At 40.6% G+C, this 15,230-nt stretch overlaps 3 protein-coding genes across 3 annotated transcripts in view; 2 read left to right on the top strand and 1 right to left on the bottom strand.

Moving 5' to 3' along the window:
- LOC134288404 (uncharacterized) overlaps positions 1–15,230 on the top strand; it is a 250,015-nt gene that overhangs the window by 109,888 nt on the left and 124,897 nt on the right. The window lies entirely within an intron of this gene.
- Positions 1–15,230, bottom strand: part of LOC109400612 (b(0,+)-type amino acid transporter 1) — a 46,108-nt gene that overhangs the window by 30,585 nt on the left and 293 nt on the right. The gene's annotated exons all lie outside the window — the stretch shown is intronic.
- Positions 4,824–9,199, top strand: LOC134286821 (uncharacterized protein K02A2.6-like). The gene is made up of 2 exons (XM_062848501.1): positions 4,824–6,538; positions 6,636–9,199. Exons 1-2 carry the CDS (start codon positions 4,824–4,826, stop codon positions 8,962–8,964), a joined length of 4,044 nt encoding a protein of 1,347 aa, XP_062704485.1. The 3' UTR covers positions 8,965–9,199.

Here is a 15,230-nt window from a genome sequence, read left to right on the forward strand (position 1 = left end):
ATAATCCCACCCAAGTAGGGAATCGCGCCACTTGGGCGGTGGCTTCTATATTCGTCTGTTTTCCACTATAACTCAGTCAAAATTGAACTAATTGACACAACTTTTGGAATGTGGTGAGATAGGTATAGTATTTACCCGTGTACAACATTTCAAGTCAATTGGTTCAAAACTGACTGAGTTATAGTGGAAAACAGACGAATATAGAAGCCACCGCTCAAGTGGTGCGATACCCTAACTAATAAACAGTGAAATGATCCTATACAACTGCTGAAGTAATCCCAGCACATATTTCAGAAGCAACCAATTTTTGAAAAAAAAAATCCTTGTAGGAGAGATCCTTGGAAGAATTTCCCTGGAAAATCCGTGAATGATTTTTTTATAGGAATTCCTGGAGAAATTTCTAAAAAATTGAAAGAGTACAGTAGACATTCGATAAGTGCAACATGTTTACGTTTTACTTACCGAATGAAATTCGATAACTGCTGTTGCTGTCAGTTGCTGCAGAATGCAACCAATGTGCATACGGAAAACATCGCACTGCAACAAAAGTGCATACGAAAAACATCGCATCGCCGTTGACATTTCGTTTTGACAGATAGCGGTGCGATAACTGCAAAATTGTTGCACTTAGCGGACTTGCAGTTAAAAAGCATTGCAGTTAAAGCGTTTGCACCGAGCGAACGTCTACTGTATCTGAAAAAAAAAAACCAGTCAAAGTTACTAAAGCAATCCTTTAAATACTGAAAGAGTCTCTAGGAATATTTATCAATTATTAGAGGAATTTTTGATGAAATTTCTATTTGAATTCCTATAAAAAGTCCCAAAAAGAATTCTTAGGAGGAATATCAGAAGAAATTTCAGGAAAATTCCTGAATGAATCCCAGACAAGGATGTTTTCGATCACATGGCAATTGTTTCACTAATTTATCTATAGCTCAACTGACTGATCAGGTGATCGAAACCATCCTTAATCACAGAAGGAATTTCTGAAGAAATTCTTGGACGAATACCTGCAGAAACTCCTTGGGAAACCGAACATGGAAATAATAGAAGAATCTCTTGAGAAATATTTGAATTCCTGTGGAAATATCATAACAAAATTCCTGGAAGATTTCTTTAAAAAATCCTGGAGGAATTCGTGGAAGTATTTCCACGAAAATCCTAAGAGGGACACCTGGATAATCCTCTGTGAAGGTTTTTTTTAATAAATTTATTAGGAAATTTCTACAGGTATTCCAGCAAAAAATCCTTGAACATATTTCCGAAGAATTTCTGAATGAATTCCTGAAAGAATTCGTGCATCAGATTCCTAGTGTATCCTTGGGAGAAATCATGGACATGTTTCTGAGAAAATGGCATGGAGGAAATACCGGAGGAATTCCCAAAGGAATCTCTTTGTGAATTGTTGTAAGAATCTCTAGAGGTATTCCTGCTTGAATCACTAAACTCATACAAGAATCTAAAAAATAATCCCTGCATAAATTCCTGGAGACATTCCTGGTGGAATTTCCATGGAATCCCCCAAAAAAGGAATATCAGTAAAAATTCCTGAATAATTTGTGAAGAGACCACTGGAAGAAATTCTGAAGAGATCATTAGAAAAAAAAACTGAATGAATTCTTTAAAAGACAATCACACCGTCTTCGGCCAGTGGCCGCACAGACTGAACATAACTAACGTAAGACAACGGACAACACATATAAACACCCAGTGGCCCAGTGGAGAATTTTCCGTTTGACGAAAAGTTTTCCCCGACTGGAGCGGGAATCGAACCCACACTCCGAGGCTTACGAGACACCTAAACGACTGACGCCGCTAACCGCTCGGCCACGAAGCCCACAATGAATTCTTATAAAGTTTTCAGAAGAAATCCCTCCAAGATTTTCTAAAAAGGTCCCTAGAAGTTTTTATGAAGGAAGTTGTAGAAGAATTTCTGAAGAAATCCAAACAAGGCTATCTAACAATCGCAAGGACGTGGCCAGGACAGTGCTCGACCATTGGAGGATTGCGTCAGTCTTGTCTAAGAGTCAGAGATTAGTCCCAAATCTTTGTGCTTTGGTTCTAGACGGGAAGGAGGCGACCCTCATATTAGCGGTCTAGGACTGTACCACCTACGAATTTGTGCGACTCGCTTAATGCTAATGATAAATAGGCTAAATCCAAATAAGGCTATCTAAAGGAAGCCTTGGAGTTTGGGAGAAATTCTTTGACGCATATCTTATGGAATCCCTGAAGAATTTTCTAAAGTAAATTATGGAGCAATTTCGCACATAAGTGGAACTCTGGCTCAAAAAGTTGAAGTCGATTGCGTATCCTGGTATAAATGGCACCAAAATGTCAAATGCGTTATAGGAAAGTGGAACCATCTCGGCAGGGCTTCTATTTTGACAACTTTTCCGCTGTAATTCAGTCAATTTGGAACCAATTGACACAGTTTTTGGTATGCGATACACACATATTTTGTATTTAGGAGTTCGGTACTTTTTTATACCGGGCTCAAACTGTAAACCATGGGATTGGCGAAAAATCATATATCATATATTGGAAAGAATATTGTTCGTGCAGTTGAAAATCGGAATTTTTGACACGCGAAAATCGATTTTTCTCCTAAACCGTGTGTCGGACGTACGTCGGGCACAGTGCGCTGGATAGAGGGCCAGGTCCGCTGTCCAGCGCACTACGTCCGACGTTAGGTTTCACGTATGGATTTTGAGAAAATTCGATTGTCGAGTGTGGAGAAACTTCGGGTTTCAACCGCGACGACAATACGAACTTCAGTAAAATTCTTCCAACTTTACTGAGTTCGGTAATTTTTGGTGCTAGTTTTTCAGTGATAATCATGCTTTACCGAAAAAGGGAAAAAGTCAGTAGACACAAGCACCGACTTTTCGGTAATCATTGTGATTTTACTGAGTTTTCGCTAATATCAAACCAAAACAAACTGCTGCACTGGGAAGTGTCAGGATCGAATGCGCCCTTTGCGCAGTCAGAGTAGTATTGATCATCCCTAAGAGAGAAACGTCAGATACCGATACGCGGTGGAAGAGAGAGTCGAGCACGCCATCGAGGAGATCACCGGTCGCGAGAAGAATGTAAAAAGTGATACGAAAATGGACATTGAAATAGTTGGAAATAAAGTTTGTAATTGATGTGAAAGTCTCGCTGTTATAAGTTGTATTACGATCCGACAATTTTGGCGACGAGGAGTAAAAAGAAAAGTGTAACGGAAGTGTTCTTTAAAGTGAGATCTTGCACGAGGTCTAGTTGTCGTCACGAGGAGGGTTCTGCGTGATAATCGGAAGGGCGCAGCGCTACACATATTGAGGTTAGATTGGGCGAGGAGTGATGTAAGTACGCGAACGAAAATTGAACGAAGGAAAAATTGAGTGGTTCCCAATGTTTTTCGTGATCAAAGCCATTTTGCATTCGGGTTTTATTTTAAGGTCAACTGATATATGATTTCAATAATGGAAAGGTGGGAATATAAACAATGCGAATTATTATTTTTTTTTTCTTATAAATCTGAACGAGAACGACATCAACAGGTGAGTGAAACATAACATTGGGATTTTCATCCATGAATATGTAAATGATTACTGGTGGTATGCAAAAGTGAAATAAACAGTACTTTGGGAAAATCTCTATGGAAGCTGGTAGATTGTTGGTATCACGAATAAACATACTTATAACACGTGTATTTTAGATTGCGGATTGGAAATGGTTTGAGAACTAGGGTGAACAGCTGGATAACTATGATAATAAAGGGATTAATGAGTTTTTTTGCGTACCTATGAGAACGCAAAGGTTGTGTACCTATAAGATGTAAGGTTATGTACCTATTTTAAATGGGAATTTTGTGGATAATAAACTATGTGCCAAAGGTTGTGTTCTTATGAGATGGAAGGTTATGTACCTAGTTTAAATGGATGTAGTTTTGGGGATAATAAACTATGTGCAAAGGTTGTGTACCTATAATAATGCATAAAGGTTGTGTACCTATAAGATGAAAGGTTATGTACCTACTTTAAATGGATGGAGTTTTGTGGATAATAAACTATGTTCAAAGGTTGTGTACCTATAAGATGAGAGGTTAAGTACCTACTTTTTATGGAGGTGGTTCTGGGGATGATAAATTCTGTGTCTTTGAAATGGAAAGGTCCTGTATCTAAGATCCTGATGATTCTCAATACTTAAAGCTAAAGATTATTATCAAATTGGTGATTGGAAGGTAAGTTGTCTGGGTTTTTTGCCAATATTCCTACATAAAAGCAAAGCAGTGGTCCCAAAAATAGATTTTGATAAACATGCATACTTGTGAAAATGAAAAGGTTTAGTACCTAAGGTTGAGTATTTCCGAGAACAGAGAGGTTGTGTACCTACAGTAGTGCAAAGAGGTTGTATTTAAGAATGTGTACCTACGAGAATATAAGGTTATGTACCTATAATAATAGATTGCTCACAAATATTTTTCAATGCCTAATTACAGTAATAGTCAATTGGTGAGGTTGGACCTCTGATTTTGTTAACAACATCTCTGTAAGCAATGTTTCCTAAATGATACAGTATGCAAATGAAACATTGAGAATGGAGTTCTTGAGTTATGGTTCAAATAAAAATAAATAAATTAATTAATTAAATAAGTGTTTTATTTCTTGTGTTATGATTTTTTTTCTTTATTACTGTATGAAGTTTTGAATATAATATTTACATAATAAATGAATTGAAATTTACGGAAAACATTGGGACAAAACGCTCATGATGTCTGAAGATACTTTTTATTTAGGATTATAGTTCTTCCAGTTATGAAAGATTTGTTCCACAGGATGTCGTCGTATAGTCGCATCAAACCATTCGACGTGACATCTGAGGCCAGTAATCTTCCGGCGGAATGGGAAATATGGAAAAGTGATTTAGAGTCTTTCTTCTTGGCACAAGCTGTTGAGACACAGCATGATAAGCGAGCACAATTAGCGTACCTAGGAGGACCAGGCCTTCAGGAGCTGCTACGTCACCTTCCGGGGGTAAACCAAGTTCCTCATGTGACCGCTGATCCGCCGTACTACGATGTGGCGATCAAGTGTTTGGATGATTACTTCGAGCCGTTTCGTCGCAAATCATACGAGCGTCATCTTTTTCACCAAATCACGCAGCAGCCGGAAGAAAGATTCACGGACTTCGTTATGCGATTGCGGAAGCAGATTGCTCGATGCAATTACAACTCTTGTGTGGTGGATGAACTGATTGCTGACCGCATCACACAAGGATGCAAATCACAAGAACTTCGCACCAGACTGCTTCAGAAGGACCGCTCGCTAGAGGAAATCATCGCGCTGGGAACCAGTTTGGCTGAGTCACTGAACCAGTCGAGGAAATTGTCGAAGCCCAACAATCCGACTAGACCGGACTCGGAGGTGAATTCTGTCGCGAAACCGTATTTCCGTCCATTTGCAACGCGAAGACCAAATCCGCTTCCGAATCAAAATCGGAAATACTCTGAACGTCAATCGAACAGCAGGTTTATTTGCTACAGTTGTGGGCGTCGAGGTCATGTACAAGGAAGTAGTGACTGTCCGGCAAGAGAGACAAAATGTGCGGCATGTGGAAAACCGGGACACTGGGCGAAACGATGCTATTCGACTGGCCAGGGCTTCAAACGTCGTCTAAATGACTCATTCGCAGGACCGAAAGCCAAACGCATTCGTGCCGTGCAAGAGGAAACGGAAGCAAAACAATCCAAAGACTTTGTGTTCTATGCGATGGGTCGGAACGTGTTCACCTTCATCGTGGGAGGCGTTGAAATCCCTATGACGATAGATTCCGGCGCAGATGCCAATATTATTACGAAAGAGATCTGGGAGCAAATGAAACAGGCTGGAGTAAAAGTTACAGACGCAACAAAACAAATCGACAGATCGCTGACAGCATACGCCACCGAACAACCGCTGAAGATCGTGGGAATGTTTCATTCAGAAATTCAGGCCGTCAACAATACAGTGCAAGCGAAATTTTATGTTGTTGAAGATGGACAGCGTTGTTTGTTGGGTGACAAAACAGCCAAAGACCTCCAAGTACTCAAAGTTGGATTCGACATAGCATCCGTTGACTCAAACCGCTGTAAACCGTTTCCGAAAATCCGAGGGGTAAAGGTTGAGATACCCATCGATGAACAAGTGCCACCAGTTCAACAGCCGTACAGACGTCCGCCGATTGCACTGGAGGAGAAGATAGAGACGAAGCTACGTTCGCTTTTGGAGTTGGATATTATTGAGCGGGCTCCGGGACCATCGCCATGGGTATCACCAATGGTACCTGTTCAGAAGGATTCGGGTGAAATCCGGCTGTGCATTGATATGCGTCGAGCCAACCAGGCAGTTCTTCGCGAAAGCCATCCCTTGCCGCTGGTGGACGAGCTGTTGTCATCGGTGTCAGGTGCTGTACTATTCTCAAAACTTGACATTAAGGATGCCTACCACCAGGTCGAGCTGTCTGAAAGATCACGACCAATCACCACTTTCATCACCAAGTACGGCCTCTACAGGTAGACAGACACGTATTTGCTTATTATCGTATTTTTGAATAAAGTTGAATTTTGTCATACATGAAACATGTTTATGTTTTTTTTATAAAAAATATAGGTACAAACGCCTAATGTTTGGGGTAAGCTGTGCTCCTGAGCTCTTTCAGAAGACAATGGAGGTAGTAACAGCAGGCCTAGAAGGAGTAATTGTATACCTGGACGATGCCGTAGTATTTGGGGCCACTAAGGAGGAGCACGATAGGAGATTGGCTGCCTTGTTGAAGCGTTTTTCGGACTATGATATATTACTAAACGAACAAAAATGCATATATGGAGTAGAAAGCTTGGAGTTCTTAGGCCATCAACTTTCAACTACTGGCGTTCGACCAACTGAAAGTAGACTCGCAGCAATCGAGAAATTCCGCGAACCACGAAATGTTTCGGAGCTTCGTAGTTTCCTCGGGCTGATCTGTTATGTAGGCAAGTTTGTTCCGAACCTCGCAGCGGAAACAGAACCGTTGAGACATCTGCTTCGTTCAGGAATACAGTTCAGGTGGACCCCGAAGGAAAAGTCCGCATTTGAATCTATCAAAGCAGCTATTTCGAAAATTCACCATCTTGGATTCTTCAACCCTAAGGATCGAACCAAGTTGATGACAGACGCCAGCGCAACGGGCTTGGGAGCTGTTCTGCTACAAGAGGATTCAAATGGACGGAGTCGAATTATTGCATATGCCAGTAAATCATTGACCGATTTGGAGCAGAAGTATTTCCAAACAGAGCGGGAAGCCCTATCTCTTGTTTGGGGTGTGGAAAGGTTTCGTCTATACCTCCTCGGAATCAAATTTACACTACTGACTGACTGTAAAGCACTCAAATTCCTTTTCAGTCCAAGGTCTCGCCCTTGTGCCAGAATTGAGAGATGGGTCCTTAAATTGCAAAATTATACCTACGACGTGGAACACATTCCAGGATCTGCTAACCTTGCTGATGTCTTCTCAAGGCTATGTGATCTTCCCCCGGAGCCTTTCGATGAGAAAGGCGAAGATTGCATTCGAAACATTGTCACTCAGGCCGTTCCAAAAGCGATTACTTTACAGGAAGTTAAGGTAGAAACTGTAAATGACGAAGAACTTCAGCACGTATTGGAATGTCTACAAACAGGTAAAACAGAAAGCGTTGTAAAAGAGTACAAACCGTACGTAGATGAGCTCAGTAGTGTTGACGGTGTTCTTTTGAGGGGAAATCGACTGGTAATCCCTCTGAAACTACGTGAACGAATGCTAGTTATTGCACACGAGGCGCATCCAGGAATTGCAGCCATGAAACGCCGTCTACGCCAAAAAGTATGGTGGCCGTTGATGGATAAGCATGTTGAAGGAACCGTGAAACAGTGTAAGCAGTGTATACTTGTTTCATCCTTGGGACCACCGGAACCTGTGAAAAGTACGAGAATGCCGGAGAAGCCATGGGTACACATAGCGGTTGACTTCATGGGGCCACTTCCTTCTGGACACACACGGTTTGTGCTTGTGGACTACTTTAGTCGGTTCACTGAAGCCATTGTTATGAAGCAAATCACGGCCAAACGAACAGTTCAGGCTATGCACGAAACTTTTAGCAGATTTGGGATCCCTGAATCTATTAGATGTGACAATGGACCTCAATTTGTGAGCGAGGAGATGCGATCTTACTGCAACGAATACGGTATCAGCCTACGGAAAACAACGCCGTATTGGCCGCAAGCTAACGGCGAAGTTGAAAGAGCAAACAAAACGATACTGAAACACCTCAAAATTAGTCAAAATTCCGAGAGCCAGGATTGGATGTGGGAGCTTAGGTCGTTCCTATTGATGTACAACTCTACACCTCACACCACAACCGGAGTTGCACCGTCTGTTTTGATGTTCAAGCGTGTATTTCGTGATAAGTTGCCTCATTTCAGAGAACAGTTGGCACCGAATGAAGAAGAGGAAGCGATGGACAGAGACAAGGAGAGAAAACGGAAAGATGCTGACTACGCAGATGCCAGACGTCATGCCAAGACATCTAAGCTTATGGTAGGAGATACAGTTGTGGTGAAAAGAACGACTAAGGAAAATAAGCTTTCAACAACGTTCGCGCCTGAGGAATTTACTGTAACACAATTAGTAGGATCGGATGCAACAGTTCAGTCGAAGAGTTCGGGCAAAACTTTCCAGAGGAATGTGGCACATTTGAAACAACTACCGGACCCACATACCATAACTGCAAATGATGGGGTGGACAAACAGGTAATCGAACATAACCAACCAATTCAGGACTCTAGCCCCGTGAAGGGATGCGAGACTCGTGAAGCAAATTCTAGTACAGATCATGATGGGAGACTAACACAGCGTTCGATGCGGATCTCTCGTAAACCAGGTTATCTAAAAGATTATCAGACTAATGCAGTTTATGACATTTAAAGTAGAGGGGGGATGTCAGGATCGAATGCGCCCTTTGCGCAGTCAGAGTAGTATTGATCATCCCTAAGAGAGAAACGTCAGATACCGATACGCGGTGGAAGAGAGAGTCGAGCACGCCATCGAGGAGATCACCGGTCGCGAGAAGAATGTAAAAAGTGATACGAAAATGGACATTGAAATAGTTGGAAATAAAGTTTGTAATTGATGTGAAAGTCTCGCTGTTATAAGTTGTATTACGATCCGACAGGAAGTAGCTGTCAAACAGAATCGTCATTGCATTTCTCAACAGCAGCAGAGCAGCTGCAGAAAAATGCCGTCGAATTCGCATAATTATTTCAACGGAATGCCTCCTGAACGGACAGCAAGCTCGAGTGGATTAGACGGGCTCCAGTCAGCACCAACGCCGGTACATTCCCATGCCGTGTAATCACTACTCCGAATATGCTCTATTATTCAACCAAAAGTTGGCGGGAACGCATAAATGTTCGAACATTTTGTCCGTTTTTATGAATGGTAATCCGATCAAATAAAAAACAAAATTGTAAAACTGGGGTGCGGCATGCGGGAAACAATCCAAAAAACTGAGTAACTCAGTAATCTAAAGTAAATAATCAATGTACTGAAAGTCAGTAAAATATTTTTACAAAAAAATACTGACTAACTCGGTAATGTTTTGACAGATGACCAATTTCCAATTTACTGACTTTTCAGTATTGGAAATATTACCGAGTAGTCAGCAGTTCAAAAACCCAGTAAAATTTTACCGAACTCGGTAATCTAAACTAGCTGTGTAGGTATCTAAAATGTCAAGTTAATTGGTTTAGAATTGACTGAGTTTTAACTAAAAAGTGCTCAAAATACCAGCCACTGCTCAAGTGGCTCGATACCCAATTATTATCACCATACCGTTTTTCAGCATGTAAGGCGATGTAGGGTAACGTGGGGTAATACGCACCTGGGGAAATTTAGGAAGGAGTTCGTGAATAATTCTTCAAATTTCTAAGGGAATTAATGGAGGAATTTCTAAATCAGTCCATGAAAAAAAATAAACCATCCCTCAAAAATTTTCTATGGAACCCACGAGGGAGTTTCATAAGGAATCCTCAGATATTTAATGTTTGAAAAATTTGTCGAAACAATACCTGCAAGAAACTTATAGGAATACTATATAAGATTTTCCAACAAAACCCTTCCAGAAATATGCGGATTAATCCTTAGACTAATATCTGAAGAAATCCCTGCATAACTTCCTGAAAGCCTCTCGAGAGGAATTTCTGAAGCAATTCGTAAAGTAAAATCTAAGAAACCCAGATAAATCCACCTAGTGGTGATAGTGCCTTTCTCGTCAAATATGTACTCATGATCTTTCCGTCGACGTTAGCCGAAGCGTTCCTAAATCCTGAGAATACTTTCTTTAAAAAGGCAATAATACAAACAAAACCATCATCGAATTGGAAAACTTATTAATGACACTTATTCCGACGTTATGTTCAACGACAAGACAGAACTGAAAAATGCCTGACCTCAGCTTGACAACATTCATTATCACTGTAGGCCGGTCAATATCAAGACCATAATAGAAATATGGTTAGGAAATAACTTTGTTCACAATCACAGATCACTCTGCGGTCTTCGACAAAGTGTTTTCTACACACTTTAGGCTAAACTTTATTACCCTAAGCCTATTTTCTTGCTAGTCGTTAATCAGGTTATCAAAAAGCCACAATTTAAGGTGTCCCATCCATTGGTTCGATACACTTTTTTTAACATTTCCGGCTGGACACCCGGAACTGATTCTGGAACACTGCCGGTAGTCTTAAATGTGTCCTGAGATAATTTTCTTTTGCTAACCGTTTATCAGGTTATCAAAAAAGCCGCTAGGTGCCATCCACAAATTACGTCACGCTTTTAGGGGAGGCGGGGTTTTGCATAACGTGACAATCCATACAAAAATTAGTGAGGTCAAAAAGTGGGACAAAAAGTGTGACATATGGGGGAAGAGGGGAGGTTGGTGGTGTTTGCGTTGTGTTGTAACGGAATAATTCGTAGATTGCATACTGAAAGTTATCAGGAGGGGAGGTTGGTGGTGTTTGTTGAAAAAAGTAGATTTTTGCGTGACATAATTTGTCTATCATCCCCTATTTGTGTGCCGCACACTCAGAATATTCTTTCGTAAAACCTCAACGAATATGTTTCGTAAAACTAGTTTTCGTAAATTGAAAGCAATTTGCGTATAATGTACGGTCCATTCGTACCACCATGCTGAAACAATACAAATGGAGTAGTATCATGTACGAAATCACGAAACCGACACGCGGTCAACTTGCTCATTCGTAGATTTTAGCTCCTGCTGTGTAGAATAAAACAAAACATACAAATGTCATACGTTTTTTTACTAACCATGCGTAAAAAGAAAATTTTGCTTCGTAGAATGCAACAAAGTTTTGCAGTCCTCACTGACGCTTGGTTGGATCGCAGAGAAAACAAAGCAACCTGTTTTCATGAGCATATGACGGTGCGTGTGCGAGAAGAGGAAAGGAAATATGCTCTCGGTTGGAAGTGAAGGTTATTTATAAACAGAACCAAAGTGGAAAGCGTTCTGGTTATTTTTGGATGATTTCAACAAGCGTCCACAGATGGGTGGTTAGCACTGGTAGGTATCAGTAAGAAGATACGTGATTCGAAGCCTGTGGTATCCAAGTGGACGAACGTGTGGTATTTTTTAAGCATGTTTAATGTCATTCCGACAAAAAAAAAAGAGACAGAAAAATGTGTCGGAGCAATTTTGTACGAAAAGAACTCATTCACATTACGAAGCTTTTCGTTGCAGAAAACAACGAATGGCATTTGTAAACATGACGAGTGATTTCGTACAATGAAACAAAATATATTTTCAGTGCACGCATGGGTTTAATTCACTTTTATATATTCCAGTGGGACACCCGGAATCGATTCCATTACACTACTGGTTGTCTCAAATATGGTTTGAGATGATTAACTTGTTAACTGTTTATCAGGTTACCTTAAAAGCCGTGAACTGATGCATCGCATGCATGATTTGACATCTGACAAATGCCGACGACACACGGAACCAGTTCCTCCTTGCTGACCGTTCATCAGATTATCAAAAAAGCCGCTATTTTACGTTGCCGCTTGGTTTGGTTTTTTTCTACATTTTACCACTTCTGGCGGATAACCGGTTTCGGAACACTACCGGTTCTTCCAATTATGGTCTGAGACTTTTTTCTGACTAACAATTCATCAGGTTGCCTGAAATGTCGCGATTTGACGTGTCGCATGCATTGGTTTGGTTCACTTTTATATTTGACCGCATGCTACGCGACACACGAAACCGGGTCCGGGACACTTCAGATATGGCCTGAGACTATTTTCTCACTCACCGTTTATCAGGTTATTGAAAATGCCGCGGTGTGATGTATCACATGTATGAGTTTGTTGCATTTTCATATCTGGTCCCTTCCTGGGGTACCGCTCCGGAACACCTAAGTGGTCATAACTCCGGGACGGCTGGACTGATCCAAACCATTGTCAATTAGAAACAATGGGACCAGATTCCGCATCGAATAAACCGTTGGTCATTAAAATCGGTGGAGGTTTACTGCCAAATGATGTGAGTTTTTTTTTTTATACACACACACAGACACCACCTCAATTCGTCGAGCTGAGTTGGTGTGACTCGACCCTCAGGGCTTTCTATCATAAAGTCAATGCAATGAACATATGCCTTTCCAGTACATGTAGTATAAGAGAAAGGCAAATTATCATTAAAAATGTTCTTAAGGAATTAAAAAAATCAGGAAGAAACTCCATATTAATTTCTATAATTCTCTTATAAGAGAATATTCTAGAGGTATTCCAGAGAGAATATCTGGAGGAACTCCTGGAGGAATCCCGAGGGCAATACCGGGAAGGATTTCCTGGAGGAACTCCTGGAGGTTTCGAGGTAAGAACACCTGGAAGAATTTTGGAAGGAATTCCTGGTTGAATCCCGGGAGATATTCGTGCTAGAATCCCAGTAGGAATCGCAGGATAGGAATTCCTGGAAGAATCCTTATACGAATTCTTATTTGCAACGTTGTTGAAATTTTCGAAGAAATCTTGAGAGAAATTCCTGGAAAATTTTCCGGTAAATTTCCAATGTGGATTCCAAATGAACTCCCAGATGAACCTCAGGAAGAATTACTGAAAAATCTCTGTAATTGCTAAAAGAATCTTTGGAGAAATTTCTTCAGAAATCCTGGGAAGAGCAGTTATTGAAGGAAATCTTGGTGGAGTTTGTTTAGGACCTTCTAGAAGATCCTTGAAGGCATACTGTGGAAATTCTGAAGAAATTCGTGGATTCCTGAAGGAGTGTAAGGAAAAACTTGTGATTTCGAATCACGAATTATTTGAATAGGAAAAATAATACAAGACTACCATTTTCCAATGACAGAAAAGCACTCATCTCTATAAATTTCTATGAATTATAAACGAGGCAAGGCGCCATCCACAAATTACGTAACGCTCTAGGGGGAGGGGGGGGGGGTAGTCCGCCCGAGCGTTGCGGCCCATACAAAAATTTTAGGGTTTTCATACAAAAAAGCGTTACGGTGGGGGGAGGGGAGGAGGGTAAAATGCCGATTTTAGCGTTACGTAATAAATGGATGCTGCCTAAGAAGTCAAAAGATTATCACGACGTGTAAAAGCTCCAGGAAATTACAATTTAGTTCCCGAATGAGCAATGTGAACACTGCACTAAAGGGATTCAGGTGGCCAAAAATCAAAAATTGGCTTCATTCAATTTGAGATTTAGGTTCGGTAGTTGCAAGTAGACCATTTGGACTAGTAAACCCTAGAATATTAGTTTGCTAATCCATATACTTATCGAGATATTGGCAGCAGAATGAGACCATTGGCAATTTTTGGTAAAATGAATGAATTGTTCATCTTCGCATATCTTCGGCATAAACAGAAAATGTTGAACTTTTAAAGTAGTTTATTAAAGCTTATATATAAACCTTTCGAATGACATATCAGACTTAGAAAAGTTGATTGTAAAATTAATAAATAATACCACTTCAAAATAAACCAGTTTTCCCCAGACATTGAAATCAAATTTGGCTGCTACTAGCTGCTATTCTGCAATTCCAATCAAGTTGTCGGCGATGATTGAAGTATTGCTATATAAAATTATCCTATTGGCCATTAACTACTTCTCAGGAAACACTTTTGGTCGTCATGGCCGCATTTCTCGGTAGATCAATCATAATGCAGTCCAAATCTGGTCTTGGATCTCTTAGCGAAGCGGGCTTTTACGAATTGGAATACGTTTTGAAAGTAGGAACAGAAATCCTTAAACGCCTAAAAGTATGCAATGTTCTTATAATTTCATGCTGTTTGATACTGTCGTGTTAAAACAACCTGTTCAACATGTTTTTCATATTTTAAGGCATAAACCCTACGAATAGGAGCAAGACATTATGAGATTGACGCGAAAACATTTTTGGCCACCTGTTTGTATGGAACCGCACTGATCAGATTGGTACAATTGTGCAAACTATTATTCGTTATTAGTTTGACTTAACATAACAAAAACAATAATTTCAGTGGGTTCGTGACCATACGGCTAGTGACCCCAAGCATTCGTGTGCGTGGATTCGATTCCCGTCGCATATGTCAGGAAAAGTTTTCGGTTGTGGGAAGGCATGTTAGTCCGTTGTGTAGTGTCGTGCTTCCTTCTAAGGGAACGTTCAAAAATTACGTCCACAATTTAGGGGAGGGGGGGGGTCTAGAAAAGTGTGACAGTACGTATATTAGGTATAGCAAAATAGCGTGACAGAGGGGGTAGGGGGGGGTCTAAAAATCCCGAAAAACGATGGACGTAATAAATGAACCTTCCCTAAGAGCGAGCAGCTCACTGGAAGCATTGAAGTTTCGTGTTTTAATAAAATCAACCACCGGTTTTTTTGTAGACGTTTTTTGTATGATTTGTATGATGGAAGAACCAGTTCTTCCTCTTCTTTTTAATAAATTGACATTGTTCTGGGATGGTCCATAGACCATAAAACAATTATTCGTGTAAGGCACTATACCAGCATGGTTTGACAATCACTTTATGCAGTCACTATTTAAATCGTTATGTTACGTTTTAGCAAACTGATGATCGCAAACACCTTTCGTTCGTTCCGTCTGTATGTTATCGGCGTTCGAAACCAAGTGCTAATGGTTACTTATTGTAACGCGCAATTTGACCGTTCTGTTCACTA

The sequence above is a fragment of the Aedes albopictus genome, chromosome 2 (genome assembly GCF_035046485.1).
Source record: "Aedes albopictus strain Foshan chromosome 2, AalbF5, whole genome shotgun sequence".
NCBI classification, from domain to species: domain Eukaryota; kingdom Metazoa; phylum Arthropoda; class Insecta; order Diptera; family Culicidae; genus Aedes; species Aedes albopictus.